Source organism: Gigantopelta aegis, chromosome 2, assembly GCF_016097555.1.
Source record: "Gigantopelta aegis isolate Gae_Host chromosome 2, Gae_host_genome, whole genome shotgun sequence".
NCBI classification, from domain to species: Eukaryota; Metazoa; Mollusca; class Gastropoda; order Neomphalida; family Peltospiridae; genus Gigantopelta; species Gigantopelta aegis.
The window spans coordinates 37,985,849-38,003,109 of record NC_054700.1 but is presented as its reverse complement, the minus strand read 5'-3'; the positions used below and the strand labels follow the sequence as shown (position 1 = coordinate 38,003,109).

Below are 17,261 nucleotides of genomic sequence, written 5' to 3'. Positions count from 1 at the left end.
AGTCATAGTCCCCGGAGTAGTGGGTTGTAGGATCCACGGGCGTCTCTAGACCTGTCACGTTTTTATACCAATGCCCCATAAAGGTGTATCAAAGTCCAATGTGTGTACGTTCCTGTCTGTGGTAAAAAGAGCAAATACAATTAAGCTACCGTGTTTCCATTCAGTAAGAATATTATATATGTGGTTGCAACACGTCCTCTCTCACTATACAGAACAAGTTTTAAAATAGCTTCAAAATCAAATAGCCATAGTTTAAAAACGTGTGCTAGAATGTCATTAAAGAAATATTCATTTTTGCGTGTTTTATCATCTTAGTTCAGTTAGAATCCTTTCAAACAGAGAAGACAATAAAAAAAAAGTAGAAATATGTTTTAGTGTCAAATATAATACAAACAAAGGCAATTGATGCAAAAGCTATAATAGCGGCTATTTTGAATTGTGACATCACGTGGGGTTAACTTTTACTCTGTAATATCAGCATAGGCATAGGGATAGGTGTACGTCTGACACAAAAACATAATTTTATATGGTTGATTAATTAATGTTAAAACATTTACTGAATATTTAACAATTACCATGCTACTGTGGAAGGCCTACTGTACGTCCGACACCATAAAACATGTTTATTCTTTCCAATTTTTGAAGGAAATATATTAATTATTAGAACACATTTTTTTATAACTAGAGTCAATTATGACCAACATTATTGATTTTTATTCATATAATCGCATTAACGGGGGGGGGGGGGGGTGTGTGTGTGTATCAAAGTGTGCAATAGTCAGCTTTCCGCCAAAAGTCTTAATTATGTTTTACAATATAAAAAGTATACATGCAACTAACTTATAAATATAACAAACCCAGTAATTGCATTTACTGGCAGTTTTTAAATTTTTAAAATTAGTACAGGATCATGACCAAACCACTATTTACATTAAGTGGCAGCACTTTACACTTTTGATATTCTTGAGTTAATAGTATGCAGTGATTATGTGTGGAATCGATAAATATAAAGTTACTTATCACAAATAAATGCAAAAATAGTACAATATGGCGCATATACCATAGTCACGGGGGGGGGGGGGGGGGGGGCTGCCACAGCCATAATCGTCCACTTCTTATATGCGTTTAGCTTTAGAATCATGAAATTTTTCTGTGATGCTGTCATGATAGTCATATATGTAGGAAATGCCACTTGTCAGGTTTGCATACATGTACACTAGTCACGAGGTAGCTGCCCTGCTCCCCCCCCCCCCCCCCCGCAAATGTACTCACATGTTTTAACTTGGATTTTTTAATTGGGTTTATTTCTGTAATGAACTAGAGAATTTTCAGGCTAATATTTAAGGTTTCTTTAAAAACAAAGAACTTCTTTAAAGAAAACACATGGCCAAGAGGGTGGTTCATCCCCACCCCTTGAACCCCCCTTCTGTGATGCACCTGGTAATTATTATTTAAAAAAAATTAAAACAAAAATAATAAATCTCAGCTCAAAGTGTGTTTTATTTTTTAATATCATCTTGTTTGTTAAATATAATGACTGTTATCCAAAACTTGTAAAGCTATAATTCACACGCATACGTTCGATTCCAAAACAAAGATGTACATTCGACACCAATCATATTTGTCTCTATTGTTTTTAGTGTATGATAAAAACAATGTTTTTACATCTGATATACAGATAAACGTCTTCCCTATAAAAATAGAACACAATATTTCCAATATGTCCTCACACATCACAGAAATTTAGACATAACCATGTGCGGTTGAATAATTTAATTTTGTGTGCATACGTCCAACACCAAGCATATTTTTATACTCTACACCTAAAGTGACATAAGGATGGAATAAAGTTTATATATGCCAATGTTGCCCCGGTTGGTTCTTACAATGTATAATAATAAACAATTACCCTTTTGTTGTGGGTTTTTTATTTAGTTTTTCACTAACGTAGGCGAATAAGGTGATCCCCCCACCCCCACCCCCAATCAAATCCCTCCTACCCCACCAACTTTTATAATTGCTTGTCGCAACGATTCAGTGTGGGTACCCCCTCCCCCGTGCCTACAATGATTGTGGATTCCTCAGTACAAATTCTTAGCTATGTACGCCAATGTTTTTAGGTGTTTTTTGTTTTTTTCATTCTATGTTATTCAAGTGTAGACTAGTCCTTGTTTGTTTGATGGTTTGTTTTGTACAGAAATCGATTTAGGGATTCATGAAACACATCTGTGTAGTCACGACGAATAAATAAATAAATTATATCGGGGTACTATTGTGTTGATTATTTTCCCGAGTATATCCGACAATTTACGAATGTATACGAACAAAATAACCAAAATGGCGTGCGAGGCGAATTGATGTGTTTGGTGTGTGACATAGTTTATCATTTATTAGACAATTGTGAGTTTTATCCTGTTTATTGTTTGTTAAAATGCTTAGTAATTCATATTTATCAGAGGGAAGTGCTACATTTAATACAGCATGAGTGCCTAAAAACGTTCGAATGTGTTGTTTTTTTAATGTTTATCACGCAGTGCACTTTATTTTAGACGAGTTATGTCCCTTGACGTTTATTTCGCATTACATTTAATTAACATATTTCATGGAATTGATTCATTATTAAATAATTTCTAATTGAATTTGCAGACAAGAGTTCCTTATCCCCCCCCCCCCCCCAACAATTAAAAAAAATATTTGGTAGAAATAGTTGGGGACCAGACAACTCGGCCCAGACAACTCTGGGCCGAGTTATTAGACTGATAGATGGGGCATGCTGTGACACATTAGATGCGTGTTAAGTATGATAGTTGGCCATGTCGTAGTATTGTACTATAGTAATAATATTGCATTATACTGATAGATACCGCTAACTATATGGTCACAATTAAGAATGACAATTGTGCATGTCGTACGTGCATATCGTAGTGTAGGATGGGTTCTCTGTGATCTGTAATTACATGTATAGACATTGACATATATTATTATCTGCATCCTTTATTTTGTACCACCAATTACAATAATAGATCAAAGATGTGATCAAATTACATGTGGTCGTTTCAGTGTTCCATAGCATCTATTTTTATATTAACATGTATGTGATATAATTTTCACAATACTTATTTAAATTACCTCAAAGAGCAAGTCGCGTGGCTCTGCTGGTCTCATCTTTGCTCATCAAATGTTACCATCAGTATATATATATCTATATATATATATATATATATATATATATATATATATATATATATATATATATATATATATATATATAATAATAGTAATAATAATAATAATATCAATAATATATACTCACCATTATTCGAACAACGGAAACTATCTTCAAAGATAAATTGATCAGCAATTTATCAATCTGACATGACACTTCATTTTGGGACGTTTAGGTTAAGGTGGGACTAATTCAATACTAACAAAAACACATTCTTTTATTTCAGTGAGAATACTTTAATTTAAAAAACAACACTTGTCCAACAATAGACAAGATTGTCCCTGTGCCGAGTTGTCTCTGGACTCCGGGCCGAGTTGTCTCGACGTGGGCCGAGTTGTCTGGCATTCGAAATAGTTTATGGTTAGGGTTAGCGATAGTTCTATACAATACCTTTAAAAACAATTTATTCAGTAAAACGGGTCACCCAAAATATGCCAAAAACCCGGTTTTTGGCATATTTACAATCAAAAAACCTTTTCGCAATCAAAAAACCTTCACAAAAAACATAATTCTGCCAAAATCGTATCCAATAAGGTTTTTTTTATATACTTTATTGACAGTTTATCAATATTATATGATTTACAATTTATATGAAGCACAAATATTGTTGTCAGTCCTAAACATATGCATATGTCCATTTCCGCCTTGTTTGTAAAATGCAGAACAGGACTGATTTTAGGGTCCGACTATTTACTCCCAAGATACCCCAAAATACACCTAGACACCACACTTTTTTGTATTGGTGTACTCGCTGGGTGTATTGATATGCTGTTTATATTAGTTTTATTAGTAAACATTAACAGAATATAAATATAAACCTTTATACAAATGAATACCTTTGGAATGACCGTTGGCCTATTATATTACAAAGTTCATTTGGCCATTTGAAGAAATAATTACATTTGTAATTACAAAGGCAAAACTTGTGATGTGTGAAATAAATGATTGGCTAGTTATTATTTCACATCTACGTTAACAATAATAATGGAAAAAAAGGTGCTGTATTGGCCATCTTTTTTTGTCTCTTGAATATAATAGTATTCAACAAATAAAAAAGCTGTTACACCCCTGCACCGCGGTGAGGTTCAGCACTTGCAGGGGAAGGGCTTCTTTAGGAAATTTTGTAATATATGCCTACATTTATTAATAAAACCCAAATAACATTGTACATAACTGTATGTCTGTATACAAATTGTCCAATAACATAAATTTTTCTTACTCAAATAATTGGACCCAGTATAAATGAATGTATTTAAGTATAAACGTTTCTCTATGCTAAGACGATAATGAAACATCATTCACTACACATTTTACATGACGATTTTATTACTAGCTAATATGTTCAAAAACGTGTGTCTGTAACGTTTGACTATTGAACAGTCGAATTGATAAAGTGAGTACTGTCATAATTAATTAATTAATTAATTAATTGCCAGTGCAGACACTGAGGAATTTATTGTCGGCTTAATTGAATCAATGGATGGACTTTATTGATGATATCACTGACACATTCCTATAACATACATGATAGAGCTATTTTCCTGACATATTTTCATTTATTAGTGCCAGACTTACTGACACATATAACAGGCATTTAATTTTAATTATAAATGCATAAATTTATTACTCTAGTATAAATAAATATAGTTAACTATAAAACATTATTTAAATTTAAAGATAATCATAATAGAGGTATTGAGACATACAGATATGTTTAATGTATTTAAATTTAATTACATCTATACCCCTCGACACAATTAGGTACGATGTCACAGTACAAAAGATACTTTTAAAATTTCCAGTTTATTGCTAACATATATAATATTATTGGCCGTTGTCGTGTCGATGGGTATAAGAATAAACATCTAAAGAAGCCCTCTGTCCTATAAAATAGGACAAAACATAAACCACCACCATTAACAAACAAACACATGAAAAAGAAATTACATAAATAACTATATACATTTAATTTGTCAACCAGATCTACTACAATGAATATCCAAGTACACAAAAGCAGCAATTGGGGAATTGGGTAGAGGAGACCGGTACACCTAAATGTGGTGTCAATACGCCCAGGCCTCCCAGGAGTGTATTAATGAATGGCACTGCTCCCGGGTTGCATACCGGCGTCACTTGTCCCTATGTGTGTTGTTACCTAAATGTGGTGTCAATACGCCCAGGCCTCCCAGGAGTGTTTTTGAGTAATTGTTAATTTATATTGCTAAATTTATGCCAGCTAATTTGGTTGAGTATATGCTTTTACTTTTGTTGTTTCACCGTTCTTCCCCCGGGTTGGAATACGTGGTCGAGTGCGTAGGGTGGATGTTCCACCAAGGGGGTCACAGATGTCATGATTCAAGCATTGTCATATCTAGCGGGTTTTTTATTGTAAATATTGTAAAGCAGGTTTTTGGTATATTTACAGTCAAAAAACTTTTTCCCAAAGAAAAAAACGTCACTAAAGCAATACCTTTTGTTCGAAACACACCTGTTAATTGTGATTGGAGCTTCATAAACTCTAAAATGTGTTCTGTCCTGCATTTGTGAGGTTTTTTGATTGGGAAATGGTTTTTTTTATTGTAAATATTGTAAAGCGGGTTATTGGTGTATTTACACTCAAAAAACTCTATATATTGTATGTATGTTGAGGTTGACTGTTACATACATAGATATTAATGCACTGGCACAGGGGATAATTAAATCCTTTCTGGTCTCACAAATTGTCCAATGCTGTTGCTGGGACTCGAAACTGTGGCACCGAATCGCCTGCAAATTGCAAGACTAACCACGATGCACTCTGAGCTATTGAGGCATGTGTTTGTGTGTGTGTGTGTGTGTGTGTGTGTGTATGTATGTATGTATGTGTGTGTATATTTATAGTGAAAACTCTTTAAACTCATACCCTTGAAACCAAGTAAAGTATCCGGTTTAGAGATAGGTTATGTTCTGTAAAAAAGGGACCTTGGAAAACATCCGCTTTTGAAGGAATTCATATACATTGTGTACATATAGACGGTCCAGTTTTGAGATGTTTCACTGTAAACATTGTATTTGTTGCAGGACAACAGAATTGACCATGTTGGAAAGAAACTTGCCCATGTCGAAGAGCAGTCTGGAAGCAGCTGCAGAAGCAGCAGCTAAAGTGAATGCCATGTTGATTGCCAAAGGGAAACTGAAACCCTCCCAAGTGATGCCCACACAGACCAGCAGAACAAAGGTACCAGTGCATTGTGCAGTTTGATATACATGTAGTTAGTATTAAATATGTGTAAGAAAGAATGCACTGAAACCCGTCCAATTGATGCCCACACAGACCTGCAGAACAAATGTACCAGTGCATTGTGCAGTTTGATATCTATGTAGTTAGTAATAAATATGTGTAATAAAGAATGCACTGAAACCCTCCCAAGTGATGTCCACACAGACAGCAGGGCAGCAGAACAAAGGTGCATGTAGTACCAGTGCATTTTGCACTTTGATATACATACAGTTATCTCGGAATAATTAAATTTCCTTCACATTGATTGCAATATAACATCATCCCATTGGTCCAGACGTAGCAAAGGGAGTTTGTTCATATCTTGATGAATGTAAAAATTACGTTGTCAGGGAACGTCATACTTGATGACGTCATTTTATATCAATTGGTAATTTGTCTTACTGAGCGTTACTGTTTTAACCAATAAAATAATTCAAAATAAAATATGAACTTTTAATGTTATTATTAGTAAGTATGTTTCAAATTTAGTTATAAGTATTGTCTGTTATTTCTTTTACATTCATCTGGGTATGAAAAAAAAAAAAAATCTGCAGACTTATGTGAGAATGGCTTCGCTGATTCACACAGTTTGCGGATGATTTTTTTTATTCATACCCCGTTGAACGTAAAAGAAATAACTGTCAGACAGTCCTTAAATGTTTTGTTTTGATAACCTGATTATTGTACAGCTTGGCCCATACTCCATCTGATGTATGCCTACATTGGCTACTATAGTTTGGCTATTGTGGGGCAGTCCTTTAAAACATACTCTCCTGAGTTTGCTTCCATTGTTAGTGACTACAATTACATAGGAAATATATTTTCTTGTTTATTATGTCAGTGTTTGTAGCATGAATGTCCTAATGTTTGTTGCAGTTCAGAGTTGATTTTATTTCCTATTAATGTGTATCTTCTATTACAAACATAAGAATGATTAAAAATATATTACACATACACACTGATAATCTTACACCATACACACCCCTCCAAAAAAAACCCCAAAACCAATATTCCTGGCTTCACACTGGAAATATTTTAGTTTTAGTCAGTTTTGAGATGTGCATGTGGGTAGAGTATATCTGAAATGTAAAAAAAAAAAGTGACTACAATAAACAAAATTTTATTAGCCAAATAATAAATATTGTAGCAAATTTTTATAAAACATATCAGTTTGGTAAGGTGAATCATCTATTTAACTAATGTGTAGTTTCAATTGTTTAAAAATCTTTATTAATTAGTAGGAAGCAAACTCATGTCTATTTAAGCTGGGATAATCTATACAATGTTGATAACACTGTATATGTAGACCGAGAAGAGTTCAGTTTCAGACTCTTAAGAAACACTTAACCTGGATTTCCCATCAAGTCCTGTCTCTGTTGACTCACTGATAAGGATGTAATGTCTGGTCCAGTAGTTCAGCTTGAACTGTATACATGTATAATGATTTATACACTGTAAATACACACATTCATTAACATAGTAGTTTCCCATCGGTTAACTTCTAAGGACTGGCTTTCTTTCTTTTTTTTGCTCTGTTTTGTTGTGATATTCAAGACTTTGCACAATGGAAATACCTGTAGATGAGATGGTAAAGGAATGTTTGTGACACCCCAGCACATTTTACAAATTGATGGCTGTTAGGTGTCTGACATATTATGGACCCATGCTTCAGTCCAAACTTAACACAAGCAATGTCTTATGACTTAAATACATATGTATGCCGTTAGTACTAGTGCAAAGTTCTATATTATTGTATTATTAAAGCCTAGGGTCATAAATTCGGGGCTGAAAATACAGGAAGTAAAATGCGGCCTGCTGTCATCCCTGCTGGAAATAAAAAAGACAGCACGGGGTGAGGGGAGGGTTTGGCATAGTGATATGCAGTTTTTGGGGGTAGTTTAGTCATGTAGGTCTAAAAAAAAAAATTGACTGCTTTTCACAAGCCTCTATCTTGAGCCCTGTAAGTTTTGTTATCATAGATCATAGCAATTGCAAAACTGATCTACATAATGTAAACAAATATGTTTAATGTTTGTAAGGAAATCTTAGCAGATTTTGCAAAAAAACTATTTAAAGTCAACATGTACGTGTTCAACATGGCAAGTCTTGTGTACATACACTCTTATGGTCATTCTTTGAATTTGTGAGAATATTGTCGTGTACATTTCATGTTTTGTTGTTTAAACTAGCAGAACACTGCTCCTAACAACCTGATTGTAGCGGAGGTTGAGATCAACGATGTTCCAATAGGCTGTCGTAACACACTCACACGGGGATCCACCCAGGAAGAGGTATGTAATTCAAGCCTCATCATTTTGATTCCATGGTTAAATATTATTGACATAATTAGGCATTGAATTCACTAGCTGAACAACCTATGAGATGCTTTTACTATGGGTGCATGGTTGTCACTTACTGAAATAGATGTATAACATTCATTTTTACAACAAGCTTGCTATTTCCTGATGCCATATTACAACCTAACATTGTTTTTTGAAAAGTTAGCTTTGTGTGTAACTTTAAGTTTGAAATTTCTGTTTCACTGTTTGAATTTATATACTCTTGTTGTGCATCCTATCTGGTTGGTAGAAAATTTGGTGATGTTTGCTTTTTTGTTGTTCAAAATAAAATTCACAAACAAAATAATCTTAAATATTTACTTTTGCTTCATCAAAAATAAATGTTTAGAAACAAGCAAAGCAGTTTTTGGGGTCAATTTTTATACATTTTAAGTTACACTCAAAATGATTTTTAAACTTTTATGTGAATTCAGATTTCCAAGATGAGTGGTGCCGCAGTGTCCACCAGAGGGCGTTACTTGCCTCCACATGAAAGAATGAAAAATACTGTGTAAGTTCAAAATGTAGTTAACCACCCAGTAATTTTTACTGCGTATTACCAATTTGTTAAATGCAGGGCTCGAACTTAATGGCAGCAATGATGGCAATTGCCGTCAGTGACATATAAATTGCCGTCATTTGGGGGCGTCACCGATGGCACTTTTGTGCTGTCGGATAAAAATTACTACCGTCCGTAAAGCTCCTGACCAACGGCAAAATGTATAAACGTGTATGAACATTATCTTCCAGCATTACACACGGATGTTTGGGTCCTGGTTGGAGTTAATGGGCGTTTAGTTAGTACCACGCGATGGAACTATATTTAGTCATGTGCTTCCCTGTGTTATTGTATAATATACGTTCTCACTGCATTCTGCCTCCTCGCTTTCATGTTATACCGCCCCTTTAGATGTTTTGCAGCCCCATTTGTTGTTTCTACACCTCTCTTTATTTTTTGGTATCCTGTCGGCCACTATATACATGTAGGTACAATTTAATGTCATCCATAGAACAATTTTCATGTCATATTCACCGAAAACTTGAGCAACTTCGTCTGAGAAAAACCAGGTTCCGTTAAATGTTAGCTTATACTAGTAGTCCATGATTCCATTTATAATAAATTCGTGTTTATTGAAGTTTATTGACATACATTGAAGAAATTTGATTACATGTACATACAGAAAAATAATCTTTCAGATAAGTTTATTTGCTGCAGAAATCAGCTTTAAAAATTGCCAATGGCATACTCAAAAGTGCCGTTGGTCGGCCCTGTCACCGACGGCAATTTTTTAAATAATTGCCATGGGTAATAAATTCTTACGTTCGAGCCCTGTAAATGCATTTTGTAAACAAAAGATATCATCAACGGAAATTGCATGAATAACACTGTACATTACTGCTTTGATGTTTGATAAATATGTTAGTGATGAAGCTGTCAAGAACTAGACAGACAAAAATAATCTCACATCAGGACTAGCTCTAGGTGAATGTGCAAAATCCACTGTTATTTTTCAACAAAATACCAATTATTACATGAAATGTTTTCGCCCAATCAAAATAAAATTTGCCAATTGTTCTTGAAATTAGCAATTGGCGAAATTTGGCGAGTGGCAGAGCTGGTCCTGTCACATGGATGTCTTGGGTACAGATAAAAACTTAATCAACTACAGTTATGTAACTAGCCTGTTGAAAATGAAAGGCCTGTTGATTCAGTGACTTGCACATTTTTATTTGTGTGAGAGATATAATGTTTTTGTTGTTCTTTTTACTTGAGTTGTCTCTATTTGTTACTTCTAATACTGAATTTTAGAGTACCTTGATCAATGCATAATATGATTTGTGTTTATTTTACAGAGAAAGAGCTCTGTATCTGTGTGTGCAGGGACCCACTCACCATTCTGTGGAATGTAAGTTTGAGTCTCGGCTAACTTCATTAAGTAGACGCATGAGAAAATCTGACCAAAAACAAAGAGGTTAATTTATAAAGAGTTAAAAACTACTTGGGGAATGTGACAGTCTTTATTGTGGGTTTTTTAATGTTGTTGCGATCATAAGTAATTCTGATAAGAATTGAACCACCAGGTTAAATCAAAAAGAAAGAAATGTTTTATTTAACGATGCACTCAACACATTATTTTACGTTTATATGGCGTCAGACATAGTGTTAAGGACCACACAGATTTTGAGAGGAAACCCGCTGTCGCCACTACATGGGCTACTCTTCCGATTAGCAGCAAGGGATCTTTTATTTGCGCTTCCCACAGACAGGATAGCACAAACCATGGCCTTTGTTGAACCAGTTATGGATCACTGGTCGGTGCAAGTGGTTTACACCTACCTACCAGCCTGTAGACCGATGTCCTACCACGACGCCACCGAGGCCGGTCCAGGTTAAATCAGTTAAATTAAAACAGAAAATTTTCTTGTATCTTTTTTCTTATGAAATCACTTAATAGTTACAGATTAGTTTGCAATTCAGTCTTTCAAATTTCTGTATTTAATTTTGTCTAGTAAAATTTTGGCACTTTATTTAAACAGACTTGAAGTATAGATTTATTGATGGTGAAAGTATTTTTTGTTTCTATTTTTGTGTGGATATCTCTTGCAGGCGCTGTGAACCGAATCAATGAGGTTATTCAGCAGGGGATGAAAACACGCAACACACGGTTCTCCCCCGCTGTCAGGCCAACTGTCAATGTTCCCGGGCCGCACCTCGGACCTCCCCCTATCAACACCAGTCAGCCCCCACCACCCATATGTCAGCAGTCTCCACGGGTTTGTCACTAGCTTCATTTTAACTTTATTACACTTCAAGCACACTGTCCTTGGCACATTCCTCAGTTATCTGGCCTAGGACAGTGGTTAGCGAGAGAGAAGCCAGTGTAGTGGCGTTCCACACATCCACACAACTATTGGAGCCGGTACCCAGTATCTTCCAGGGAATTAAAGAGACTGTCCTTGGCAGATACCTCAGTTATCTGGCCTGTCTGTCGAGGACAGTGGTTAGAGAGAGAGAAGCCAGTGTAGTGGCGTTCCACACATCCACACTGAGCTATTGGAGCCGGTACCCAGTATCTTCCAGGAATTAAAGAGACTGTCCTTGGCAGATACCTCAGTTATCTGGCCTGTCTGTCGAGGACAGTGGTTAGCGAGAGAGACGCCAGTGTAGTGGCGTTCCACACCTCCACACTGAGCTATTGGAGCCGGTACCGAGTATCTTCCAGGGAATTAAAGAGACTGTCCTTGGCAGATACCTTAGTTATCTGGCCTGTCTATCAAGGACAGTGGTTAGCGAGAGAGAAGCCAGTGTAGTGGCGTTCCACACCTCCACACTGAGCTATTGGAGCCGGTACCGAGTATCTTCCAGGGAATTAAAGAGACTGTCCTTGGCAGATATCTCAATTATCTGGCCTGTCTGTCGAGGACGGTGGTTAGCGAGAGAGAAGCCAGTGTAGTGGCGTTCCACACATCCACACTGAGCTATTGGAGCCGGTACCCAGTATCTTCCAGGAATTAAAGAGACTGTCCTTGGCAGATACCTCAGTTATCTGGCCTGTCTGTCGAGGACAGTGGTTAGCGGGAGAGATGACAGTGTAGTGGCGTTCCACACCTCCACACTGAGCTATTGGAGCCGGTACCCAGTATCTTCCAGGAATTAAAGACACTGTCTTGAGTTTGCTTCCATTATTTAGATGATTGCGACTTGTAGGACATTTTTAACAGTTAAAATTAGGTATTAAATTTGTTTTAAAGTTTTTACTTAGAATATCCGTTTCTGTATCTCTAATACATTTCTGGTAGTCCGAATGTTTATGATAGCCCAAATTTCATTTTGTTTTCTAATATATATTTTGTTTTTAATATGTAAGTCGTGAAGTGAAAAATGGTACAGGACCAATGATTAGGGAGAGCTTTGGCGTTGTCAGTATCAAATGATGCAGTATTATGCAGTAAGACATCTTTGTTTTTGTTTTGTTGCAGCTTGCTTTTGTTCAAGAGAAACTCTACATTGGATTGGAACATGCTCCACCAAATTTTGATGTCAAACAGAAAGTGTTTGGACCCGGCGTATGTATTCTAGTTCATGTCTCTGATGGTGCTAGCAGTGCTTCTAGATTATGGTAGCCCCACTCCCATGGCTAGTAATATTCATTGTTGGGCTAGTAAATAATTACTATTGCCATGCCCGAGGGCTAGTGAAAAAAACAGTTTTTTGCACTACAATCTTAGTGTTTTAAGCTCTATATCTCTCTTTAGGTAACATATCCAATTCGAGTTCATTTTTAGTTTAATGATTTTTAGTTTAATGATTTTTAGTTTAATGAAATCAGGCAGACTATTCTGTTTTTACATTCTTTATAATTACTACTTTTATGCTGAACCTTTTGTTTTAATCTTGAGACTCCATAATAAGGTTAAAGGGGTGGGTCGTAGTTCACTGGTATAGTGCTCGCCTGATGCATGGTCGGTCTGGGATCGATCCCCATAGTGTACCACGACAGGTATATCAAAGGCCTTGCAATGTACTATCCTGTCTCTGGGATTGTGCATATAAAAGATCCCTTGTTACTAATGGTAACATGTAGCAGGTAATGATTACTAATCTAGTGGTGTCGTTAAACAATAACAAATTTAAAACCATAGTAAGGTCAAGATCGTTAGGAACTTTATTGAGAGTTTTGAGCAATTACAGATAATGTTTGAGTCCTTTCATATACTTAGTATGAGATTCCACGTGGTTATTGTTTTGAAACTGCCCATATGTAATGTACATATTTTGTTTCAGAAAGAAAGAAATTAAGTGAAAAGGCAATGCTTTAGATTGCACCAAAGTTATTAAAGGCAATGAATGTTGTGCCCAAATTAAGTAGACATGCTGACCTTAAAATATTCTCTTCAAACTCAATGCAAGTATATTTAAAAGTAACTTGAAATGCATTTGTAAACATCTACAACTCTTCAGCACTGTTTAACATTATTGTGCTAAAAATTACCTTATGTATTTTGGAGACGAAAAACCCCCATTGTTGTGCCCAAATTAGTGAGATCAAAAGCCATAAATGTTCATATCCAAAACACAATATACACCAATTTTTAGATTTTAGAGTTAACTGTGAAGGTATACTGATTGTATTGTACAACTCAACAATACAATATTAAAAGTTGCATCATAATGCCAGCCTGTTATAATATATGTCATGATGCAGCAAAACCATGTTTTTCTCCACATGACAAAAATTGATATATCATGTTTTTGGAGATAAATTCTTCAAATAAATCATAAATTGCAAGCGTTACGACTTTTTTCATACTAGTTAACAACTGTCCAGTTCTAAGTGGATTGATTTACCTTCTCACTATCTCAGACTAGTTTGCAAGCCCATGTAGCTGTGCCAATCTTGTTTTAATGATGACTTTGTAGCAATTCCACTTTTAAAGTAAATAAGATGTAAGATGCAGATGTTGCTGTTGCTGAGTTGTAGCTTGTAATCCACTTGTTTATTGTAGGGTGGTTTTCTGCAGCACATAGCCAACGAAACTGGTGCCAAAGTTACTCTCCGAGGAAAAGGATCAGGATTTCTGGAACCCACATCAGGTCGAGAGGCATTTGAACCCATGCATGTCCACATTCAGTGAGTTTATATTTTAATTATGTCGGTTCTCGTTATCAAGAAAGTTAATCTTTTCATGTATGGGTCACATTTGAACCCATGAAAGTCCACATTCAGTGAGTTTATATTTTAGTTATGTCTGTTCTCGTTATCAAGAGAGTTAATCTTTTTATGTATGGGTCACATTTGAATCCACGTATGTCCATGTTTAGTGAGTTTATATTTTAGTTATGTGTTTTTTTAGTCTGATTTCATTTCAAGAATATTTCCATCCTCTGCAGTTAAGAAAATGTCCATTGCAAAAAAATAGGCCATTGAAAAAAAAATCGAATTTAGTGCCACAGAGAATTATAAACTTTTGAAACATCTACATCATTACTGATTACCATGGATGATTACAAGGGTTGATTTACAGCTATTTAATTTTACTTTATTAAGAAGCATACAGTACACACTTTTGGAATGGACAATAAGTGTTTAAAAATATATATACTGTAAATCATGTAATTAATAGGTCATGATATTATTGCGTCCATACATGAGTGAACAAAAATGCATATTTTTATTAATGTGTCGGGCAAAAGTCCACATCACATAAAAACCACAGTTGTGTTGTTATTATATTGTTTGGGCTTCATCGTTCATGTTAAAAGAAGTCAGTAGTTGTTTTCACAGCTACTACATAACCTGAAGCTAATTGCATGGTGGGTCGACCAAGAAGCCCTAATTACTTAAAGTAGTGTAATTAGTATAACTACACCTTATTGTTACGGGTATGCCTCACACTTTTGTGTGGTGATTGCTTCTAATTAATCCACCAGTTGGAATAAAAGGTAAACGGGTCGCTGTTACAGGACACAATATTTCACGCGAACGCAGATGTATTATTCTAACAAATGTTTTAGACTGATTTTATACACTTGATGCGCAGCACAGGAATAGACGTTAACAAATGCGATATATTGCAACGGTGACAACTTGCGACCAGTCTGAATTAAATGCCATGTATAGAGTCGAGCCAAATGGTTGGAAGAAATACGCACGGATTGTTGGTTACAATTATATAATTTTCTACTGTTTCATTTTTAACGGAATATATTTAGTAATAAAATTTGTTGATTATAATTTTACAAATGTTCAAAACAGTTTAAATGTATACAGTATTCCGCGATCACGGAAAGACGGACCGAATCGCAGAATTTAGTAACTGAAACGGAATTTGCAATTTTTAAAAAATAACCTTCAAAAGTTGTATTTCTGGCACAAGCACCATAATAAATATTTTTGGTAGTTTTAAGATTCAATATTGATAATATTCGCATAGTGTTTTGGTATGCGAACATTCCTGGAGTGCACTGTATGCCTAAATATTTTCAGAACCCTTAATTCTCGGAAGTTACACTTAATTGCCGTAAGCTTGGAACAAAGCATGTGACTGTTTACCCGTGTCACTTTACACAGTGAAATTTAACTTGAAATATAAAAATAAACATGCACTAATACAATTTTAGAATGTTGATTATATAATGAGATTTCTAGTACGTTCAATTTCGATATTTTTCAATAATACTTATTACGATTCATCAGCATAGCCAATTTACACAAGGCTTTCTTTGGAAAACATAATTTCGTAAAACTTCGGGCATATTCGTTAATCTGTACGAAAACATTTCACATTTATAGTCCATCCCACGGAGATCGCCTTTTTTCATGCTACAGAATTTACTACACGTTATTTATTTCTGAACCGATTGTTTTCTAAATTGCACACAAAAATAGCATTTTACTTTTCTTCTCACCGGTTTATTATTGTAACACATGTAGCACGTGCTACAGACCCTGCGGTTCAGGGGGTCCCACGGTGAGGCATTGTGTACATTTCCCCCAGGTCATTTTTCACCTCTCCCCGAGGGGGTTGCAAAATATATATTTTGGGAATTGGGCCCAGCTATTATTTGTGTTACAGGCCCCGCTGATCCTTAAACCAGCTCTGAATATATAATTCTAGGCAAATTTTTTTTTTAAGTTATAAAATAATGTCGAAACTTTAAACGATCGACAGAACAGTGCTTAGTTTCGGTTCACTATAATCTAATTAAAATGGGTTCACTACCACTGGCTTGACCCGACCTCGTTTGAATATATAATTTGTGCACACGGCACGCTAGTTAGGTTACAAAGCAACAATGTGTAATCGAGCGAGTACTAGCAATTCTTACGTGTGCCCATTTGTTTTGGGGGTTTTTTGGTTCACGCTTTGTAATCATACTGGAACTAATAAAATGTTGTCATGTATTTATTTATTTATACATATTTTTTGGCAACTAATGTAAGATTACGAACAATGCATTACCAAAGTTCTTGTTCATATTTTCGTGAAAATAGTGGGGTTTGTCAACGGTGTGTTTCGTTTATAAATTAAATTTACCCATAATCCATCAGATGAAATGAAACTGAAAGCCACACAATCAACAATTATTTATTGTTTGAATTTAAGGGAGAATGGATCTCTTTATTATTATTAAATACAAACAATAATTAACCGTAATTAAGTTTGTGGCTTTGTTTTAACCGCGGCTTATTTAAAGGTGCGGTTTATTTTTACGGATGAAGGTGGGAACCAAGTGGTGCGGTTTATACACTTCTTTTTTTTAAAGTTTGTTTCAATTTTTTTTTTTTTTTACAGGTATTTTAAAAAATAGCAGTAGCAAACCAGCTCAGAGCTGGAACAATAAAACAAATGTATATAGTTTATAACAATAAAACATGACACTAATTGAATACAAAAACGGAGAAAAATTTGCAAAAATCTGAAACGGAATGTG

The 17,261-nt window shown here is 35.2% G+C and overlaps 1 protein-coding gene across 3 annotated transcripts in view; it reads left to right on the top strand.

Annotated features, from left to right (window-relative positions):
• Positions 1–2,340: 2,340 nt before the first annotated feature.
• LOC121385025 (nuclear receptor coactivator 6-like) overlaps positions 2,341–17,261 on the top strand; it is a 40,210-nt gene continuing 25,289 nt past the window's right edge. For 2 of the 3 annotated variants that reach the window (XM_041515579.1, XM_041515564.1), the window contains exons 1-8: positions 2,341–2,400; positions 6,287–6,443; positions 8,675–8,776; positions 9,259–9,335; positions 10,679–10,731; positions 11,433–11,599; positions 12,806–12,892; positions 14,333–14,457. In XM_041515579.1, coding sequence (XP_041371513.1) covers positions 6,303–6,443; positions 8,675–8,776; positions 9,259–9,335; positions 10,679–10,731; positions 11,433–11,599; positions 12,806–12,892; positions 14,333–14,457 — 752 coding nt within the window. In that variant the 5' untranslated portion in view covers positions 2,341–2,400; positions 6,287–6,302. The remainder of the gene's footprint in view (positions 2,401–6,286; positions 6,444–8,674; positions 8,777–9,258; positions 9,336–10,678; positions 10,732–11,432; positions 11,600–12,805; positions 12,893–14,332; positions 14,458–17,261) is intronic. The other variant, XM_041515572.1, reaches the window with a different exon arrangement.